At 48.4% G+C, this 22,264-nt stretch overlaps 1 protein-coding gene across 1 annotated transcript in view; it reads right to left on the bottom strand.

Annotated features, from left to right (window-relative positions):
* Positions 1-8,067: 8,067 nt before the first annotated feature.
* eif2b5 (eukaryotic translation initiation factor 2B, subunit 5 epsilon) overlaps positions 8,068-22,264 on the bottom strand; it is a 28,177-nt gene continuing 13,980 nt past the window's right edge. Inside the window, exons 11-16 of the mRNA XM_007907756.2 lie at positions 20,919-21,026; positions 19,970-20,060; positions 17,886-18,009; positions 14,817-14,942; positions 11,016-11,126; positions 8,068-8,501 (exon numbers count right to left, since the gene is read on the bottom strand). Of these exons, the coding sequence (XP_007905947.1) occupies positions 8,439-8,501; positions 11,016-11,126; positions 14,817-14,942; positions 17,886-18,009; positions 19,970-20,060; positions 20,919-21,026 (623 nt within the window). The 3' untranslated portion in view covers positions 8,068-8,438. The remainder of the gene's footprint in view (positions 8,502-11,015; positions 11,127-14,816; positions 14,943-17,885; positions 18,010-19,969; positions 20,061-20,918; positions 21,027-22,264) is intronic.

The following is a 22,264-nucleotide window of genomic DNA, read 5'->3' as shown; positions in this document are numbered from 1 at the left end:
GAGGGAGTGAGAGAGGGAGAGTGGGAGAGGGGGGAGAGAGGAGAGGGGTGAGGGGGAGAGGGAGGGAGGGAGGGGGAGTGTGAGAGGGAGAGGGGGGGAGTGGGAGAGAGAGGGAGGGAGAGGGAGAGGGGGGAGAGGGAGTGGGAGGGTGAGGGGGGAGTGTTGGTTTGGACACAGCGCGGCTCTGGGGAGTGGGTGGTTTGGGGGATCTCTGACGGTGACCTCGTGTCCCCCCCACACACCCCGATACTGTCTCTCTCTCTCTCTCTGTGTCTCGGTCGTTCCTCTCCGCCACTCGATACCCTCTGTCGCTGATCCCAGACCTGCAATAACACTGTCTGACAGAGAGAGAGAGAGAGCGACTCACACACACACACACACACAGAGGCTGAACCTGCAAATCCCGGTCCGCCCAGAGACTGACAGGGGAGGGATGAGGAGAGAGAGGAGAGAGAGAGAAGGGGAGAAAAACACACAGAGAGAAGAGAGAGAGAGAGCGCCGCCCCGTTTCACTCCAACGAATGGCTCTGTGATCCTCTCTCTCTCTCTCACTCTCTCACTCACTGACACAGGAAAGTTTGTAAGTTTCTGACATTTTTTTTTCAACTCCATCTGACAATTTCTTTATGTTATTGTTGTCATCCCTCCCCCTCTCTCCCCCCCACTCTCTCTCTCCCTCCCTCCCTCTCTCTCCCCCTCCCTCTCTCTCTCTTTTCCTCCCTCCCTCCCTCCCTCTCTCCTCCTCCCTCTCTCCTCCTCCCTCTCTGCCCCTCTCTCTCCTCCTCCTCCCTCCCTCTCTCTCCTCCTCTCTCTCTCTTCCTCCCTCCCTCTCTCTCCTCCTCCCTCCCTCTCTCCCCCTCTCTCTCTTCCTCCCTCCCTCTCTCTCCTCCTCTCTCTCTTCCTCCCTCCCTCTCCTCTCTCTCCCTCCCTCTCCCTCCTCCCTCCTCTCCTCTCTCCTCCCCCTCCTCCTCCTCTCTCTCCTCCCCTCCCTCTCTCCCCTCTCTCTTCTCCTCCTCCCTCCCTCTCTCTCCTCCTCCTCTTCTCCCCCTCCCTCTCCCTCCCCCTCCCTCCCTCTCTCCCCCTCTCTCTCTTCCTCCCTCCCCTCTCCCCCCTCCCTCTCTCCCCCCTCCCTCCCCCTCCTTCTCTCCCCCCCTCCCTCTCTCTCCTCCTCCCCCCCCTCCTCCCTCCTTCTCTCCCCTCCCTCTCTCTCCTCCTCCCTCTCCTCTTCCTCCCTCCCTCTCTCCCCCTCCCTCTCTCTCCTCCTCCCTCTCTCCCCCTCTCTCTCTTCCTCCCTCCCCCTCCCTCTCTCTCCTCCTCCCTCCCTCTCTCCCTCTCTCTTCTCTCCCCATTCGCTATAAAGATCACACGAGGGCTTCTGCGACTCAATGTCTCTCGGGGTTTGGGGATTGCAATGAGACGTTTGCAAAGGGTTCATCAGCCTCGAGGGGTTTAAACCCTCATCACATCCAGGGTTCAGTTCCCAAACAAAAAAACACCCCCAGAAGTGTCTGGGAACCCTCCGCAGCCCAGACAGCATCTGCGGAGAGAAGTAAATGAGTTAAGGTCTCAGGTCCATACAACAACAACAACAAGATTCCATTTATAGAGCGCCTTTCACGTCGGGAGGACGTCCCAAAGCGCTGGACAGTTGGGTCAGGACTCACACATTCACACACACACACACACACACGTAACACACACTGTCATACACTCACAGGACCTGCGACCTGAAAGGTTGACTCACTTTCCTCTCTCCATAGATGCTGCCTGACCCGCTGCGCGTTCCCGGCCACTTCCGCTCTTATTTCAGATTTTGCCTTTTGTTCCGTTCCCAATACTCATCGTCAACCAGAAAGGTGGTTTATTTGTACTACATTAGCAATATTTCCCCCTTACCAACTCCCCCCCCTCCCCCCCGACCCCCCCACCCCCCACCAAATTAAAATATTGAAATATCAAATATCCCCAGAAGGGCACAGCGTAAATCCAAGTTGTTGTTGCATTTGCTGTATAAGTATAATTTGTTGTTGTCATAGGTTCGAGCTTCACATCAGGATGTTGAGCTCACAGTTGATGCTCCAATATCGTGCTGAGGCAATGTGCAAAGTTGTTGTTGTAGTTGGTCATTCACTGATAACACTTCACTTTGTTTGTGGGACGTCACATTACTGTGTGGAAATTGGCTGCTGAGTTTCATCCACAATCACTGCACTTCACAGTAAATACCCCGTGAAGTGATTTGAGACATTTTCACGAGGCGATAAGGCATGTTATCAAATGCAAGGATTATTATAATTAGCACCTCAAATTGCTTATTATTGAAGATTGCAAATTTAAATCCCGGGATCAAGGTTAAGAAACAAACAAACTTGGGCCTTATCACATGTAAAGGTTAAACCCCTCCCAATTAGCCAAAATCTGATTGATTTTTTTTGGTCAGACAGGTGTCTGACACATGCAGAAACCCATCACCGTGTTTAAGAGGATCCAAACCGAGCTGAGAATTCCCTGCCTCCCACCTTCACATGGAAATCCCAGAGACAGATTGTTGGAATGGAATGCGCTCTCTCTCTCTCTCCCTGGAGGGACACCTCCTGCTTACATAATCCCGGAGAGTATCAGGCGCAGGTTGGCAAGAGTCAAAGCTTGGGGGGAGCCCAGAGTGTGCGTTGGAGGTAACTTGGAGTCTAACCAACTAAAACCACATAGTTTGCCACTGATATTTGACTGACAGACTTCCTCGGGTCCAGGAATCCAGAACGCTACGAGTGGAAGGAAGTTCAGCTGTGGTAACTTTCTCTGCACAGGCAGGAAGCACGTGGTGGCGGTTTAACACTACGATTTCCTGAGACAAAACAAAAGTCTGATACAATTTCAAGAATGAACTTTGGATCAGGTCCGAGGTTGGGTTGATCTGCATGTCACACAGACAGCATTAAAGGAGTTTCCATAGAGACTGCGGCACAACTCATTCTAACCTGTCTCCATCCCAGGAATAATAATAATAATCCTTGCATTTGATACAGCGCCTTATCACGTCGTTGAGACATCTCAAAGCGCTTCACAGAATATATTGTAAAGTGGATTGACTGTATATTTTGTGGGTGTATAAAAGGTTACAGGGAAAGAGCAGGGGAGTCACAGCGAGTTGGAGAGCTCTTTAGAGAACCGACACAGGCACGATGGGCTGAATGGCCTCCTTCTGCGCTGAATGATTCTGTGATCAGGAAAAACAACAAGTCACTGGCAGACCAGCCTGAAAATCATGTGAAACAAAGTTCAAAAGTTTGAGCAAGAGAGCGTTGGAAGTTATTACAAAAGGCAGGCTTCAAAGCTGGGAAGGCTTCAATAACTCCACAAATAGTTTGGTGTTTGCCAGTGCAGTTCACAAACCCCTGCTAACTTCTGGCTCGTATCCAACAACACTTCCCACCGCAGCTAGTGATGGCCTCCAACAGCCAATACCTGATCTCTGAATTAACTGTGAGCAACGAACAATGGCGATCACGTGAGGGGAAGGTGAAATAGGGAATAATATTTGAAAAGCGAAGGGATTTTTTTTCTCCAGTGCCTTGGTTAGCAATTTTGGAGATAAATTAGCAGATACATTTTGGAGTCCTGTACTGTAGTGGTTAGAGCACTTTCCTTCCAAGAGAGAGGACCCAGCTTTGATTCCCGGGCAGGGCGGAACCTTAGGTAATTTTCCTTACTCCACACACACGCCTCTGTTTACCTGGCAGTAAATAGGAACCCGGTTATTAGTTGATGGACGGATCGCTTTTCCAGGGGTAATGATCCCTCATCCCACAAAAAAATTTGGCACTCAATCCGTGAGTGTTTGTGGGACGCTGCTGTGCGCAATTGGTTGCCAAGTTTTGCCCACAAAATATACAGTCAATTCACTTTACAGTATATCCTGTGAAACAAGTTGAGACATCTAAAAAAGAGGTGATAAGCGCTATATCAAATGCAAGGACTATTATTATCATATTATGATAAAGTTGAGATGTTTTGATGTTAAAACACAGGTTATTTTCATTAGCTAAGATACTGGTGGTAAAGTCCACTTCTCTCCATTATACAACCTGCCTGGACTACAGAGGCAAGAATGGGAGTTAAACACTGTTTGGGATCCCAACCAGGCACCACCATGAGACATCTCCGCCTGAATCAATCCACATTTCTCCTTAAAGCCCCTCTCTGGGGGAGTAGAGATTGAACCTTGCTATCGTCACACACAGGAAAACCTATTTTGTTTTACTTTTCCCCAAGCGGGCACTAGATATTATGGACTCCGTGCTCAGGCAGGGAATAAGGGATCACCGTAGGCAATGTCTCATTTGGCTGATGTTTCTCATTCCGTTCACAGACGGGAGAATGTCATCAAAGGGTTTTCACCTGAGATAGAAGCCAATTTCATAATTTATATTATTATCAAATAACTAGCTGTACCCATGGCAGCTTTGCTTCCAACCAAAGGGTTCAATATGGAATGTAGATTGACACACAGACAGACATTTCATTTAGACATTATATTCAGCTGGGAGGACTCCTTTTGGGAGGACTCAGTGGGAGGACTCCTTTAATATATTTTCTCTCAGTCTCTCTCCCTCTATCTCTCAGTCTGTCTCTCTCTCTCTGTTTTTCCCACAAAACACAGTCACTACACTTTCACACACAGTCACTCCTCATCCTCGCCTACAAGGCCATTCATGGCCTTGCTCCCTCCTACCTCTCTGACCTACTATCCCCCTACTTACCTGCCCGTACCCTCCGTTCCTCTGGCTCCGGTCTGCTCCACATCCCCCGCCCCAACCGCCCTACAATCGGTGGCCTTCAGCCTCTCAGCCCCGAGGCTCTGGAACTCCATCCGCCAGTGCCTTCGCCACTTCCTCCCTCTCCTCCTTCAAGGCCAGTCTCAAGACCTTTCTCTTTGACGGTGCCTTCAGCTCCCCTCTCGACTCTCTACCCCCTCCTCGCTCCCTCCCTTCCCTCCCCTCACCCTGACCATTTCCCCCCTCCTAACTCCCTGCCTCCCCTCAACCTGACTATTTCCCACTGCTCGGGTCCTGACCCAACTGTACAGCGCCTTGGGCCGTCCTCCCAACATGAAAGGCGCTCTATAAATGGAATCGTGTTGTTGTTGTTATAATATATTCTCTCACTGTCTCTCTCTCACTCTGTGTCTCTCACTATTTCAGGCTCTCTCTTTGTCTGTCATACATGGGAGGACTCTCGCTCCCATGCCAACCAGAAGAACGTGCCATACATTTGTTGCAGTATATAGATATATCTCTCTGAATGTGCTTTCCTCTGCCGCTACATAGTTGCAGGATACGTTGCATACCTCAAATTTGGGGGCTTAATTAAAGCATTTTTTGATATAGTTCATTAACAATAGGATGTTCCCCCCCCCCCCACCTCAACAAAAAAAATGCCCATGACACTACTAGATGCAAGACCTTTCAGATGAGGTATAAACGCCTAATAATAATTCCTCCAAAAAACAAAACAATAATAAATTGGTCATTTTCAATCCACGACTGTGGGACATTGCTGTGCGCAATTGGCTGCCGCGTTCGCCCACAAATATAGTCAATTCACTTTACAGTGTGTTCTGTGAAGCGCTTTGGAACGTCCTCCCGACGTGAAAAGCGCTATATCAAATGCAAGGATTATTATCATCAAATGCAAGGATTATTATTATTATTAAATCATGTCTCTATGTCGATTGGTGATTGCCAGATACACTGAGACACAGACAGACAGAAATTGTTGTTTTATTAGTATAGATAATTTGAGCGGTAGTCCCTTACCTCCTTCAAGGCACATCTCAAGATCCTCCTCTTCGATTGTGCCTTTGGTCACCCTCGTACCCCTAGCCTCCCTGCCCTCCACCCCACCTGATCCCAACTCCCAGCTCGGGTCCAAACTACTGATTGTCCAGCACCTTAGGATGTCCTCCTGATGTGAAACGCACTGTGCAAATACAATCTGTTGTTGTTGTTTGAAGGAGTGTTGCACAGACCAGCCAGTTTGGCTCATTGGTAGGACTTGGGGAGGAACACACCAATTAAAGGGGGGAAGGGTGGGGCAGGGAGTCTCCTCTCTCAGCTCCTCTCAACCCTTCAAAAGCCCCGATGGTGTCTTTGCTGAATAAACAGGAAGTTTGCCAGAAGCTAGCCCCTCGCAATGGCAATTGCTTAACACAGTCTTAACGCATTCTCTGGGGTCCCCAAGCCTTGGTTCCTGCCAAACTGCGCTCAAGACTTTCCGGAGTTAAGTAACCATGGTGCGTCCCTCCGGAAAGGAGAGTCAACATAAGAATTGCTAGATGGAAGAAGACCAAGTTCCATCCAGTCCGTCTTCCATCATCCTGGCAGTCACATGCCCACGCCATGTCCCAATCTATGTATTCTACCACGCAACGCGCAATTCATTTCATACAAACAGGAATTTTCATGTACAGGTTGCACTTATGTGTGGAACTCTCAGGTTGGTTTGGATGCCCTCAAGAACGGTGACGGGTGTCTGTATGTGTCAAGTGAACCCCCAGCAGACCAAAAACACCGTTCCAATAGTGCCATTTCCCCCACCCTCACTTACTGCTCTAATAAAATGTGGCCCACACCGCACAGAGGGTCTGTTCCGAAGGAGCTCTGTGTGAGTTCTGTAGTGTAGTGGTTAGAGCACTCGCCTTGCAACCGAGAAGACGCAGGTTCGATTCCTGGGTGGGGCAAAAACCTTAGGCAAGTTTCCTTACTCCACGAGCCTCTGTTTACAAAGCAGTAAATAGGAATCCGGTTGTTAAGTCAATTGTTGGATCGCTTTTCCAGGGTAATCCCTTACAATTTTTTTTAAAAAAAATTTGGTCACTCAATCCATGACCGTTTGTGGACACTGATATGCGCCCACAAAATATAGTCAATTCACTTCATTATATTTTGTGAAATGTTTTGAGACGTCTCATAGATGTATAAGGTGCTTTATCAAATGCAAGAATTATTATTAATATGTGTGCACATTGTGCCAGTGTGGATTAGAGCTTCCTGAGTCCGGAGTGTGTACTGAAAGGAAACATCTGAAGTGGGATCAAGTTCCTTCCTTCAAATGGACTGAAACTGATTCCTGCGCAGTGTGCAATATTCAAATCACAAGCAAAGATAAATATTATGATAATTATAATAAAGAAAGAGTCAGGTGGGGGAAAGGGGAACAGAGGAGTGGGCTCTGGAAGTAGGAGTCAAACTACAAAGAAACCTCCCAATGCAAGGCTGAGATTGGTAATATATCACACACAACAACCCCCCCACCCCCCACACACCTAAACTTGTACACAACCAGTAGAAACTGTTTGAAATAACTAAACCACAAAAAAGTGTTGGCTTGGGAAGAGTTTTATTTCACAACCTTTGTCTTAGCATTATATTCTGTGTCAAAAATCAACTCTACTCCAGCACAAACCACACAGGCTACGAACACGGAGCAGATATCCGATATCCGAGCGGGAGCCGAATGGGCATAAATTTCCTCGGGGAATGTCTATACGCTGGGAGGTTTCAGCCTTCCTGCCAAACCCTACATTCACATCTCTGCTGTTTTCAAGCTTTCAATTTAGTTTCAAGTGAGCACGCAATCACACACACACGCATCCACACACACACCCACTCACGCGCACACAGAGAGGGCAATGCCTGTCCTCTCCTGAAGGGTTTTGATTCCTTTCAAATAGGGTAGAGATTAACAGACGTTGACCAGCGCACGCTCAAGTGGCTATTGTTTATTTCTGCGCCTCAAACACATTGAGCATTGGCATTTCTGTGCTCTGGGAGCCCCCCCCCCATCCTTCCAACACCCACCCCCCTCTCTCTCTCTCTCACACACACACACGTACACTATTTGTTTCTCTCGTGGTCATCCTGACAAGGCAAGAGAAACGTGGATGATTCCAAGTAGAGAGAGAGGGAGAGACGGAGGGAGAAATAAATGGAGAGAGAGGGGGAGGGAGAGAGAGAGAGAGAGAGAGAAAAAGACAGCGAAAAACAGAAAGAGAGAGAGAATGAGATAGAAAGATAAAAAAAGGATCTTTTAATATTCCCATGCTGAGTTTCATCCTGGTTATGCTAGTAGTTTGGCAGCCCACGCCTCAGTCTCTGCTCTGACTTGCTCTGTGGGTATAAAGTGATGCTCCTTCTCCCGGGATGTGCAAAAATTGACGAGGTGCCACACAAACTGGCGGCAGCGACAGCCTGGTCCGGGCTTCCCTGCCCCGATCACTCCTCACATTGAGTTCTTCAATACCAAAAACCACACACACATACCCGAGCCTCAGCTGCTTCCAACCAGACTAGGTCCTGTGCGAGCCATGCGCTCGCTCACTCGCTCTTTCTCTCCCCCGCGACTCTGTAACGTGAATGTCCGCGATCCCGTCTCCACGGTTAATCCCCCTCTTCGGAGGATTCCTCTTCGGCTTCTTCCAGCCACTGGATAAACTTCTGGAGCTACGGGTGTGGAAAAAGAAGATTTGGGAATCAGGCAACATTACAAGACACAATAAAAACAACTTGTATGTATATAGCGCTCCTCACACAGGGTACAGTACCCAGAGCACTTGACAGTGGGAGAACATAACCCCAAACTGGGGGAGGGGACCGTAAGCACGATTTTACGGAAGGTAAGGAAGGTCTTCAGGCATAATCTGAAGACGGGGAAGGAGGGGGCAAGGTGGAGGGATAGAGGGAGAGTGTTCCAGAGTTTTGAGGCGTAGTGGCTGAAAGTGCAGCCACCGATGGTGGAACAGAGGGGATGAGGAACAAGCAGGAGACCAGAGCCAGTCGAGCGGAGGCAACAAATGCGTAGTGGAGTGGGGAGAAAGCAGGTCGGGGAGGTAGGGAGGTGCCAGGGCAAGAAGACATTTTAAGACGAGTGAGAGGATCTTGAAAACAAGATCTTGACACGACACAGCCAAGTAGCATCAATCCTAACCAGAACAAAACCCTGTTCCCCCACGCCACATACCCACACACTGAAACGCACCCAGACTTCACTACCACTGTCCCCCACACACAGAGTCTGTGCAGTCTGAATCTCGGGCAAGTCAGAATCTTGGATTCCTGACCACAGGCATTTTTTTAAAACTCAAACCACTCATTATATAACCACGCCTCAAAAAATTGTTCTCATGCACCTCGCTTTCCCTACTTAGTATCCTGGTCTCCCTCCGCCGGCAGGAATGTGTAGATGTTCTTTTCCGTGCGAGTCAGATGCTTAGCGGAATTAATTAGGGATTGCGGGATGGATATTAGTTGGGGAAATAAGGCTAGCACGGGGTAGGGGGAAAGGCCTGGGAGTAAAGGTTGGGCCATAAATAAAAACAACGATAATAACGTCTCAAAGCGCATCGCAGAATATACTGTAAAGTGGATTGATTGAGTATTTTGAGGGCAAAATTTGGCAGCCAATTGCGCACAGCAACATCCCACAAAGAGTGGTGGATTGAGTGACCGAATCATTATTATTATTTTTTTTGAAGGGATTATTTCTCCCGGAAAGCAATGCGCTGATCGACTAACAACTGGGTTCCTACTTACTGCAGGTAAAAAGAGGCGTGTGGTGTAAGGAAACGTGCCTAAGGCTTCTCTCTTAGGGAATCGAACCCGGGTCCTCTCACTTGTGAGGCAAGCACGCTAACCACTACACAGTGGGACTCTGAACAAAAATGGCAGAAGAGGTTTGACTTCCCTCACAGCTGAAAAACACAACAACTTGCACTTATATAGCCCTCCACGTAGGGTAGCGTCTCAGAGCGCTTAACAGTGGTGGAGCCTGACTCTGAGTCGGGGGAAGGGCAAGGTGGCCATAAGCTCGGTCAAAGAGGAGAGTTTTCAGGCAGGACTTGAAAAAGGGGAGAGGGCACGGTGGAGGGATTCAGGGTGAATGTTCCAGAGCTTTGGGGTGTAGTGGCTGAAAGTGCGACCTCTGATGATGGGGCAGAGGGTGCGAGGGACGAGCAGGAGGCCGGTGCCAGTTGAGCAGAGGTGCCGGTTGATGGACTGGGGAGTGAGGAAGTCGGAGAGGTAGGGAGGTGCCAGAGAGTGAATGGATTTGAACACGAGTGTGAGAATCTTGATGTTGATCCGTTCGGTGATGGTGAGCCAGTGGAGCCTGGAGTTTGGTCCGGGTCAGTATGCCGGTGGGGAGGGGGTCGAGGCAGCAGGTGATGAACTTCATCCGGGTGTTTGTGGTTGAGAGTGAGGAGGGAGAAATGGGGGCAAAGGTGTGTAAGGATTGGGGAGTGGCAGGAGCCGTGGCAGAGGGGAAAGGCGGTGTGGATGGTTTGGGTGGGACACGGCAGGGGTTGGGAAGAGGACGATGCAGCCAAGTGGATGTTTTCAATTTTTGAGGTGAAGAAGTCTAGAACCTCTTTGTACTTGGCGTTTTGATGATGTTCGATGCACCGATCGACTAACAACCAGGTTCCTACTTACTGCTAGGTAAACAGAGGTATGTGGAGAAAGGAAATGTGCCTAAGGTTTCACCCTGCCGGGAATCAAACCCAGATCCTCTCGCTTGCAAGGCAAGCTCGCTAACCAGTACAGGGTGGCTACAGGACATCGTTGGGACAATGGTGGAAGAGGCTTGAAAAATACAGCTAAAAATACAGCTACACTTTGAACGCTTTTGGCACATTCAAGAGAGAGCAGAGAATATAGAGGGCTACGGGTGAGGGATTAGGAGGCTTAGTTGGAGTATAAACATGGGCACGGATTAGTTTGGCCGAATGGCTGCATTCTGTGCAGTAACATTCCACACAATTCTAAATCCCTGACGATACTTTCCATAGGTTTGGTGACGAGAACCACTGCCGTGAGCAAACGTCCACACAGGAGTTGGACTGCACAGAGCGTTGGGCAACAACAACAACAAATTATATTTACACAGCACCTCTCACTTTTGGGAAAACGTCCCATGCCGCTGGATGGTCAGGGAGTCAGGCCCGCCCGACACTAACTCACCCCTTGATGCTTGCGAAGCTTTTTCCCCTGATCGGTAGAGGCGGCCTGAGAGAACCAACGGAAGATGGTCTCCTCTGCTAACACCTCCTGCTGGTAGAACGCCATCAGCACCTAAAGCAGAAACCACACACTTAACAAAATCACTCTGAAGCCTCCACCGACTCCCTGGTTCCCAACAGGTCGACTTCCAGGTCCACACCCTCACCTATTATGGCTGAACACATCAGAATGTTGCAACGTGGACAACATCAGTAGCTGAGCCAGGCTTCGAGAGCTGCTCTATCCTGTGCCTAGATCCCAGCCAATAGTACGTAGAAATAGGAGTAGGCCATTCAGCCCCTTGAGCCTGTTCCACCATTCTATAAGATCATCGCTGATCTGTAACTCAAGTCCAATTACCCTTGTTAACCCTATGAAAACAGTCACTTCAGTTAAGAGGTGATTATAAAACTTCTGACATGATGAGGCACTATAAAGTTACTTTTTTTCTTCTTTCTGAATTGGAATATCGTGAAGTCCTGTAGTGTATCGGTTAGAGCACTCTCCTCACAAGAGAGAGGACCTGGGCTTGATTCCCGGGTGGGGCGAAATTTTGGGCAAGTTTCCTTACTCCACGGGCTTCTGTTTACCCAGCAGTAAGTAGAAACCCGACTGTTAGTCAATTGGCGGATCGCTTTTGCAGCGGGTAATATTCCCTTCAAAAAAAAATAATTTGGTCACTCAATCCACGACTGTTTGTGGGACACTGTTGTGCGCAATTGGCAGCAGCGTTTCATCCACAAAATATACAGTCAATTCACATTACCGTATAGTCTGTGAACCGCTTTGAGACGTCTCAAAGGGGTGATAAGGCACTATACAAATGCAAGGATTATATTATTAATATTGTAATCCCAGCAAACATCTGATCGGCCTGTTTCTATTTCTGTGCTCGGCTTGGCGCAGGGAAGTGGCAGTCTATTACAAAGGAACATTTGTGCAGTCAATAAACTTAATGGCAAACAGGCTAATGGCAGGAAGCAGACATGCATTTACAAACATGGCCAAATTAAAGCGCAGGAAAATTCCTGGTATTAGCCTACAATACCATCTCGCCTTTAATTCTTTTAGATTGCACAGAATTGTGGACAATTCAGTTTTGATTTGTAACAGCAATAACAAATTACATTTACACAGCGCCTTTCACGTCGGGAGGAATTCCCAAGGAGTTGGACAGTCAGGGATTTGGACCTGAGCAGAGGGTGGGATCGGGAGGGGTGGAGGGCAGGGAGGGTGACCAAAGGCATTGTCAGAGTCTTGAGACACGCCTTGAAGGAGGCGAGGGAGCAAGGCTAAGAGAACGTGGGAGTTCCAGAGGGCAGGGGCAGTGTGCCTGAAGGCCCGCCCGCCGATAAGTCACTTTTCTGCCTCTTACAAAACTTGCTACATTTGATCACGATTCGCTTGTGACGTGCTTTGAGAAGTTTGACCTTGAAGGCATTTTATTCTGGATCATTTAACACGGTGTGAAGGACGTGCTTGTCAGAGGGAGCAGGGTGGAATAACCAGCTCCCTTGCCAGCGGTGAGTGGCTTAACTAATACTACATCTGTTAATATTACGCGTGGTTAATCCGAACAAACCTCACCACTTTACTTCCATTCTGCAGCTTGGGCAGACCACGTCTGGTTCCAAGCTGTTAGCTCAGGCTCGTAACCAGCAGATGATTGCTCACTGGGTATCGCTAGTGCTGCCAGCCAGTCCTGTACGGTATAAGGCTCCAACAACAGGTTCCAACCCATTCAGACAACAACCTGAGCAACAACTCACGGGAGCCAATGGTGAAATGTGGAATTTGATCACACACCCTCAGCGGCCTCAACACTCACCTTTATATAATAATAATCGTTGCATTTGGTATACAACAACTTGATTTATATAGCGCCTTACCACATCGCTGAGATGTCTCAATTCACTTCACAGGATATACTGTGGAGTGGATTGACTGCATTTTGTAGGCAATATGTGGCAGTTAATTGCGCACAGCAGTGTCCCACAAACAGTCGTGGAGTGAGTGACCACATTATTATAATTTTTTTTGGACCGTAACAAAAACAACTTGCACTTTACATAGTGTTGTTGCCTTATGAAAATGTCTCGAAGCAGCTTAGAGACAGTGCGATCCTGAGCTGGTTGAGCGAGAAGAGGCAGGTGCCAATGCAGTTGAGGAGACAGGATGATAGAGGTGGGGCTCAAACTGCAAAAAATTCAGCAGAAAATAGTGATTCATAAGAAAAGGAGGAAGAGATTATTTGAAGAGATAAAGAAGGTTGTTAAAATGTGAAGTGATTTAGCACACATGGCTGCCGAAGCTAAGGTCATGACAGTATTTAAAAGGGAATTGGATAAACACTTGAGGGAAATGAACATTAAAGGGTTTGGCAAGGAGCAGCAGAATGGGGTTAGAGAGTAGGGGAGCGAGCACCAGCCGACACGATGGGGGGAGAGAGAGAGCAGGGAATGGGGTAAGAGTAGAGAGCTCCAGTGGGGGAGTGAGCCCCAGCACAGACACCATGGGGCGAGAGAGAGAGAGGAGGGAATGGGGTAGAGTAGAGAGCTCCAGTGGGGGAACGAGCCCCAGCACAGACCAATGGGGGAGAGAGAGAGAGAGGAGGAATGGGGTAGAGTAGAGAGCTCCAGTGGGAGCGAGCCCCAGCACAGACCAATGGGGAGAGAGAGAGAGCAGGGAATGGGGTTAGAGTAGAGAGCTCCAGTGGGGGAGCGAGCCCCAGCACAGACACCATGGGGGGAGGGAGAGAGCAGGGAATGGGGTTAGAGTAGAGCTCCAGTGGGGGAGCGAGCACCAGCACCCACTGTTGTAAACTTTTTATGAATCCCTCAATTGAAGCAAAGCGATAAAAAATATCTAAATGCAGATCATGCACATGGCGTATCAAACAAAGTAATGGGAGACTGACAGGAAGTTACAGGCCAGTAATTCAACTGAAGGGTCGGGTTTATTAGCGCTGTCAGAACTGGGAGACGCAGTTATTGGCAGACACTGCGCTTCCCCATATGTGAGGTTAGTGCTGGAAGCAACAGACAGCTGCACTAAACTGGTTCCAGTCCTTGTGGTGAACACTTGGCAGGTGAAAGAGGAGTTCAGCCTGATGAGGCGAAAGGGTAATAGACTGACTGGCATCACAACACAAACACCAGTGTAGTCAGTTATACTCGCACACAGGAGCGTGTGTTGGTGCGTGAGATTGTGTGCTTAAGTCTGTGCGTGCATGCGAGTGAGAGAAGCAAACGGGCAACATTAACAACACATTACATGCACACAGCGCCTTTCATGTCGGGAGGACGCCCCAAAGCTCTGGACAGTCAGTGATGTGCTCGTGAGCTGGGGTGGGTGGGATCAGGAGGGATGGAGGCCAGGGAGGGAGGGGGCAGGAGGGTGACTGAAGGAGGGGTAGAGGGAGGTCTTGAGATGGACTTTAAAGACAGCAAGTGCATGTGAGTCAGCAAGCTTCAGTGAGACAGAGGGAGGCAATGAGGGTGAGACAAAGAGAGAGGAAGGCAGAGAGAGTCTCTGAGCCATTGTGCTGTGGGCAGCTAAACCAGGGCGGCCCAACTGGCAGCCCAGGGGCCGAATCCGGCCCCCAAACCATTTCCAACTTCATTGTCCGACGAGCAACTACAGGTGACTCTCAGGCCCCAAGCCAACCAGGAGACTGTCACCAGAGTCTCAGGCTCTGTCCGGCAACGGGATAAAATATTGCTTACGTGGCTCTCTAAGTGGTGAAGGTTTGGTGGGATCTACCTTGACAAGGGAGAGACTGAGGGCTTCCTGTTCGGTGAAGAATTCCTCAATGGCCACCAGGCAGTCCAGCTGATCAGACGCTCTCTTCACATAGTTTTTGAACACAGGCATCCACCGCTTCAGGAGCTGGAGAGGAAAAGGGTGAAAATAACAGCTTCACAACTTTAATCTTCATATTTGCAGATAGTTGGTAACACAGCCGTGATTATATTACCGGTTAGCAATACATTTATATCGTAAACATACATTTATTTCACGTCAACTCACAGCGCTTGAAACGCTTGGACTCTCTGGTCACGAGGGAGGGCCATTCACTGCTTGCTTTTTTTCAATCTAGATTTTTCCCCCCCATTTCAAACACGTGTGACCAAAAAACAGGGGAAAATCAGGCTTGACTACACAAACTCCCTGCTTGTCGGCCTTCCCAACGTCTTCCTACAGAGGCTGCAGATCTTCCAGAACTCTGCAGCCCGTGTCCTCTCTCGCACCAGGTTCTGTGACCCTATCACTCCCATCATCAACTGACACCACCGGCTTCCCATCACACAGAGGATACAGTTCAAGATCCTGGTCCTCATCTTCAAAGCCCTCTATGGCCTTGCTCTCCCTACCTCTGCGGCTTCCAAGCTGTCCGCTCCCTCCCCTCAGTGGGCTCCCCTCAGCCTGCTTCACGTCCCCCGCCTCACCTGCCCCACCCCTGACGGGTGGGCCTCTGCCACTCTGCCCCCATCATCTGGACTCCATTCTGCAAGTCCCTCTGCCTCGCTCCCTCTCTTGCCTCCTTCAAGACCCTCTTCTTCGACCGTGCCTTTGATCAACCTCCTTCCCCCCACTGCCCGGCCTCCAACTTCTCCGATCCCGACCCCCAGCTCGGGTCCGAAACCCTGACTGTCCAGTGACTTGGGACATCCTCCCGACCCAAAAGGCACTATACACATGTAAATTTGTTGTTACTGTTGTAAAGAGAGCTAACACAACAAGGGCTGGAGTCCACTCAGGCTTGAATGGAAAAAAAACACAAAATACTGCAGATGCTGGAAATTCGAAACAAATACAGAAGCGGCCGGGAACACTCAGCAAGTCAGGCAGCATCTACGGAGAGAGAAAAGTGAGGTAACCTTTTGGGTCCATGACACTTTGTCATGTTCTGACGAAGGGTCGTTGACTCACTTTCCTTTCTCCATAGATGCTGCCTGACCTGCTGAGTGTTCCCGGCCACTTCTGTTTTTGTTTTAGGCTTGAATGGAGTTGTGGTAATTGGCACCAGGTCTAAGGGATAATTGAACCCAATATAAGGCTGGGAAATGTGAGGGGAAAGTGTGGAGAAGACAGATCTACAGAACTTCCTTGTTAAAATAATCCTTGGATTTGATATAGCACTGTATCAAGGTGTCTCAAAGTGCTTCACTGAATATACTGGAAAGTGAATTAACTGTATATTTTGCGGGTGAAACACAGCAGGCAATTGCGCACAGCAGTGTCCCACAAACAGTCATGTTTTCAGTGACCAAATTATTATTTATATATATTTTTTGAAAGGATTATTACCCCTGGAAAAGCTATTCGCCAATCGAGTTTAACCGGGTTCCTCCTTACGGCTAAGTAAGCAGAGGTGTTTGGAGTAAGGAAACTTGCCCAAAGTTTCGTCCTGCCCGGAATCGAACCCAGGTCATCTTGCTTGTGAGGCGAGTGTTCTAACCACAAAGCTACAGGACTCCAAAATAAATCTTTCTTTTTTTTGCTAAGACTATTGTGCAAAGTTTTGTTTTTTGTGCTCTATCCCCTCCTGCAGGGGACAGAGCACGAGCCAAGTTAGATGGTACAACACTGTCCCATTTTGAGGCAAGCTGATCGACACACGACTCAGTGCAGTCCTCAGCACAAACCTAGCTGCTGTTCAGCAAGTTCACTCAAGACAACTCACATGGGGAAAATTATTACACTGATGTAATTAGAAGCATGATTCTTGAAGATTGAGGTCCAAGTTCAAGCTTTGTGGTAGTTTACAGAAAGCTCTGTGTCGCACTGCAATTCAGACAGATTTATATAGCAACTGGGGCTGAGGTTGCAATTTGTTTCCTTTCCCCTGTAATGCCGATTTGGGTTAGAAATGAAAGGAGGACAGAAATGTAGGAATAGCGGAAACACAAACACGTATTGGATATTCAGGAGTGCCATGTGGTGCTGAGAGCACATGGGGACTCAGGTTGATTGGTACCAGCCACATGGACTGCACTGGGTTTTTCAGTGCTGTAAGTTCCTGGGTATCTATTTTGGACGAATGGATGGGACACAGAAAGCCTCGTTACTGCTCGTTAATGGAAACAAGCATCAAGTCCATTCTCGGCATCAGTTCGTTTCAATCAGGATTTTCTACATCTGTTTATTCATTGCGCTCTATTCCACTCCCACACCCCCCCCCACCCACCGCCCTCCCCGCCACACATCCTGGATGACTCCCTCCCTGTTGCAATGTGGCACACGCCACCTTGTGGCCACGCTAAGAACATGCCATAGCGCTGCCGGCGACCACAGAACCTAACGTAAGAAGACAAGCAAAAGCACGTCCGAGCTACGCTCCATTCAACCATCACCACAAACAACCCAAATAAACACAGTTTATAAACAACCACAGCGTGATGTAACGGAGAGTAGGTAGAAAACAGCCTTGCTCCTCCCTACCTCTGTGGCCTGCTAACTCCACACCGACCTGTCCACTCCCTCCATTCAGTGGACTCTGGCTCGCTCCACAAACCGCACCATCTGCCCCACCAAAGGCAATCGGGCCTTCAGCCTTCCTGCCCCCTACCCTTTGGAACTCCACCCCACAGTCACTTTGCCCCATCCCCTCCCTATTCTCCTTCAAGACCCCCCTCTTTGACCCTCTTCAGTCACACTCCTACCCCCTACCCTTCCCGCCCTCCACCCATCCTGATCCCAACCCCCAGCTCAGGTGCAAGTCCTTGACTGTCCAGCGCCTTGGGATATCCTCCCGACATGAAAGGCGCTGTACACATGTATTGTTATTGATGTATTATGTAGGATGGAGATGAAAGGTTCTCTACTCACAGAGAGGACGGTGTTGCTGTACTGCACTGAGCCCACCCCAGGCCCGTGCTGTTGCAATGGCATCTCCAAAACTACCTTCATTGTAATCTGCATCACATCCTTCAGAGTAATGTTATACGCATACCTGAAAATCAGTCAGATTCACATAGAGGAACACAAGTTTGATAAATGTGCGAGCGGGAGAAGGGGGTCATGCACTAAACAAAGCGTTAAGTGGAGATTATTAAATGCAATTATTAAATTCAATTTGCACCCGTATTTCGTCCACAGAATACAATCAATTCACTTTACAGTATATTCTGTGAAGTGCTTCGAGACGTCTCAACGGCACTATATCGAATGTAAGGATGATTATAATTACAACAAAGTGCTTCAAAATTCTGAAAGGTTTTGAGTGGTAGTTAGTAATAAACTACTCCTGCTGATTGGTCACAAACTGGGCCTGAGCTCAAGAGTTTTACAGGAAGAGTTAAGGGGAGGTCAGAAATTAGTTTTTTTCCATGCACAAAATGCTTTGTCACACAAGTGACGACTGAGGTTAAGACAATAACTGTCCAGCACACTGGAGCCTGGTCTGAAAATGACAAGCATTGAGACGTGAACATGTGCAAAGTTACACTCTTGTAAATATTGAAATATCCGACCTTCAAGTGGGACACGGGGTCCCATTGCAGTCGGGAGAGCTTTAACCCTGCAAACATAGTAAAAATAATCCTTGCATTTGATTTAGCGCCTTATCACATCTTTGAGTCGTCCAAAGCGCTTCACAAGATACACTGTAAAGTGGAGTGACTGTGTATTTTGTGGTTGAATCACGGCAGCCGATTGCGCACAGCAGTATCCCACAAGCAGTGGTGGATTGAGTGACCAAATTATTATTATTTTTTTAAATTTTATTTTGAAGAGATTATTATCTCCGGAAAAGTAATTTTACTTACAATGTAACTAAGGTTACACAGGTCTTACATTACACAGACATGGTCCCTGACCGCACAATTTCTTCCAATTACTTGGAGGAAGTATCTGGAGCCCTGTAAACACCCACCACAGCCGATAATTGAGAAATTGCACAAACTAACCCCCATCCCCTCAAACTGCACTTCACACTGAAGCTGCTATGATGTGCTTTTCAATTACACCCGGCAGCCCCCGCAAACACTGTAATTCTACTATAAATGGTTTGTAAATGATAAAAGCCCATTCAGTCTCAAGTGGGCAAAGATTATACACTGTTTTTCCAGGCTGTAATTGGCTCCCCAGCCAATACAATTCTCACTCTCATGCAAATTCACATCGACTCCAATTGATCATTCATCTTACTCCTGTGTGTGGGGGGAACCCTGTGTGTGTGTGTGCGTGTGTGTGTGTTTATGGGGGGCTAGCCGCCATGTTTTCCTATATTGCAGTTACTACATTTAAAAAAATCAATGTGTGGCATTTTATAATCGTTATAAAAGGATCTTTTTAAAAATATTTTATGCCGTAGTTAGTTAGTACATTCGCCTCGCAAGCGAGAGGAGCTGGATTTGACTACTGGACGGAGCAAGTTCCTTACTCCTCACGCATCTGTTTACCTAGCAGTAAGTAGGCAACCAGTTGTTAGTCAATTGGCGGATCGCTTTGTGGGGGGACTAAATTTGTTCACGCAATCCATGACTGTTTGTGGTGATGTTTCCAATTGGCTGCCGCGTTTTGCCCACAAAATATAGTCAATCCACTTTACACCATATTCTGTGAAGCGCTTTGAGACTTCTCAATGATGTGATAAGGCGCAATATTAAGTGCAAGAATCATTATTATTATTATTAATATTATGTTTGCCGGATTAAAGCTCTCCCACGATTTTAAAAAAATCAAAATCAACGTGTGGTGTTTTATAATCCTTGCATTTGATATTGAGCCTCATCACGTTGCCCCAATTTACTGATCTCTGCCATGTGGTCAACGCAAGAGCAGAAGTTGAACGCAATCTCATGAAGCACTTCAGAGTGGGAACAGAAGTGTGTGAACCTGCAGCATCAATCCTCGGTTCATCACAAACAAACCCGGTGGGAATAGAGCCGCAAAGCGTGAAAGGGACTCACTTGAGAGAGTTGATCTCCAGCACCAGGTTGTCACAGGAGATGTTCTCTTCCAGCCCTCGCTGTAACGTGCCCAGAACTTCATTCTGAAACACTGCAGCAAAAACACAGAATCTCAGAAATTACAGTGGTGTCCAGGTAGCCATCAAGCCTATGCTAGTGCCGGCTCCCCCACTGGTGCTAACTTGTCCAATAATAACATCTGCATTTCCTTCAGCGCTTTTCACGTCAGGAGGGCGCCTGAAAGCGCTTAATGGGACTTCCTGTAAAGTGACTGTACATTTTGCAGATGGACCCCAATTCCAATCCCCGCTCTTTCCCTTTAATACTCTTCCTCGTCAAATGCTTCTACTTATTCTTTTCCTCTCGAAATACTCTAATGGTGACAGTCAATGAGACAAAGAGTTCCATATAATAACAAGCCTCTGTGAGACTGGGTTATTTTCTAACAACAAACTTACATTTGTATAGCGCCCTTCACATCGGGAGGACGTCCCAAGGCACTGGACAATCAGTGTTTCGGAACCGAGCTCGGGTTCAGGGAGGGTGGAGGATGGGGGGCGGGGGGGGGGGGGAAGGAGGGTAATCGAAAGCACGGTTGAAGAGGAGGGTCTTGAGATGGGTCTTGAAGGAGGCAAGGGAGGGGGGGGCGAGGTGGAGGGACTGCGGGATGGAGTTCCAGAGGGTGGGGGCAGAGTGGCAGAAGGCCCGCCCGCCAATGGTGACATTGACAATGGTGACATTGACACGGCGCTGGTAACCTCCTCCGATGACAATGCTGAGTTTACACCCCAGACTAAATGATTTCCCAACCTGCAGGAATAATCTATCACTACTTTTCCTCTCAAAAACTGTTCCGAGTTTAAGATCTCTAGTAGGTCCTCTTTGAACGCCCTCTATTCCAGTAGAAACCGCACACATGACCCAGCGATCGTGCCTACAGCTCCCTCACCTTTGTCATCGTCCAACTGGGGCGAAATAATTCTGCTGTCCAGCTCTTGTGAGCTCACACTCATCTCACTTTCACTCTCGGTCCCGGACTCTGGGTTCAGAGTTAGACCTGAGAGAACAACAATGTCAATCAATGTCTCACCCGAGTTTACTAGAACTCAACAGGTAACAGTGGAGCTGTTAAACGTCACGAGTAAACGTGACTTAACACATTTCATGATGCTCTTAGGTTATAATAATAATCTTGCAATTAATATAGCGCCGTATCACCTGGGCCAAGAGAAAAGTGCGGCCGCAGTTTTTCCACGGAATCCGCTAAACACACACCCCTCCGCTACACACTCGCTCCCTTACACACACACCTCCGCTACACCCCCCACACCCCGCTACACACTTCCCTCTGCTACACACACATACCTCCACTACACACAAACCTCTACTTCACACACACCCCTCTGCTACACACATACACCATTACACACAGCCTCCACTACACACAACCGCTACAGACTCCCACCCGCTACACACACACACCTCCCGGTACACATTTCCTTGTATTAATAATAATAATAATAATAATCCTTGCATTTGATATAGCGCTTTTCACGTCGGGAGAATGTCCCAAAGCGCTTCACAGAACACACTTTAAAGTGAATTGACTGTATATTTGTGGGCAAACGCGGCAGCCAATTGCGCACAGCAATGTCCCACAGTCGTAGATTGAAAATGACCAATTTATTATTGTTTTTGGTTTTGGAGGGATTATTATTAGGCTCTGTGTGGAGTAAGGAAACTTGCCCAAGGTTTCACCCTCTGCCTGGAATTGATTATTACGCACCTCCCTCCCCTACACACACAAAGCCTTCTGCTACAACCCCTCCCCCCGTCCCACTACACTACCCCCACTACACACACATCCCTCCGCTACATACGCACCCTCCCCTACACACGTTCCCTTTCTCTACACACGTTCCCCTATACACAACCCCTCCTCTACAACCCCCACTACACATATCCTCTGCTACACACACACCCTCCACTACACAAACCGCTACACACCCTCCTCTCCTACACACGAGCACCCTCCCCTACACACACCCCCTCTGCTCCACACACACACACCATCCCCTACACGCAAACCCCTTTGTGTCTGTGGGTGTGTCTCTCTCTGTGCGTGGTGGCAAGCCCAGAGAGGCAAGCGGTGGTGACCTCCTGTAAGTCGGCAGTAAAATATACCTCTCAATAGCACTAATCACCCCCCGCAATTTTCCGCACAAATTAGCAAACTTCCCGCAATCTTTGGCAAATATTTCCGCAATTTTCTATTGGCCCCACTTATCACGTCAT

This window comes from Callorhinchus milii, unplaced genomic scaffold (assembly GCF_018977255.1).
Source record: "Callorhinchus milii isolate IMCB2004 unplaced genomic scaffold, IMCB_Cmil_1.0 Scaffold11, whole genome shotgun sequence".
In the NCBI taxonomy this organism is placed as follows: domain Eukaryota; kingdom Metazoa; phylum Chordata; class Chondrichthyes; order Chimaeriformes; family Callorhinchidae; genus Callorhinchus; species Callorhinchus milii.
This window is presented reverse-complemented; position numbering and strand designations above follow the sequence as displayed.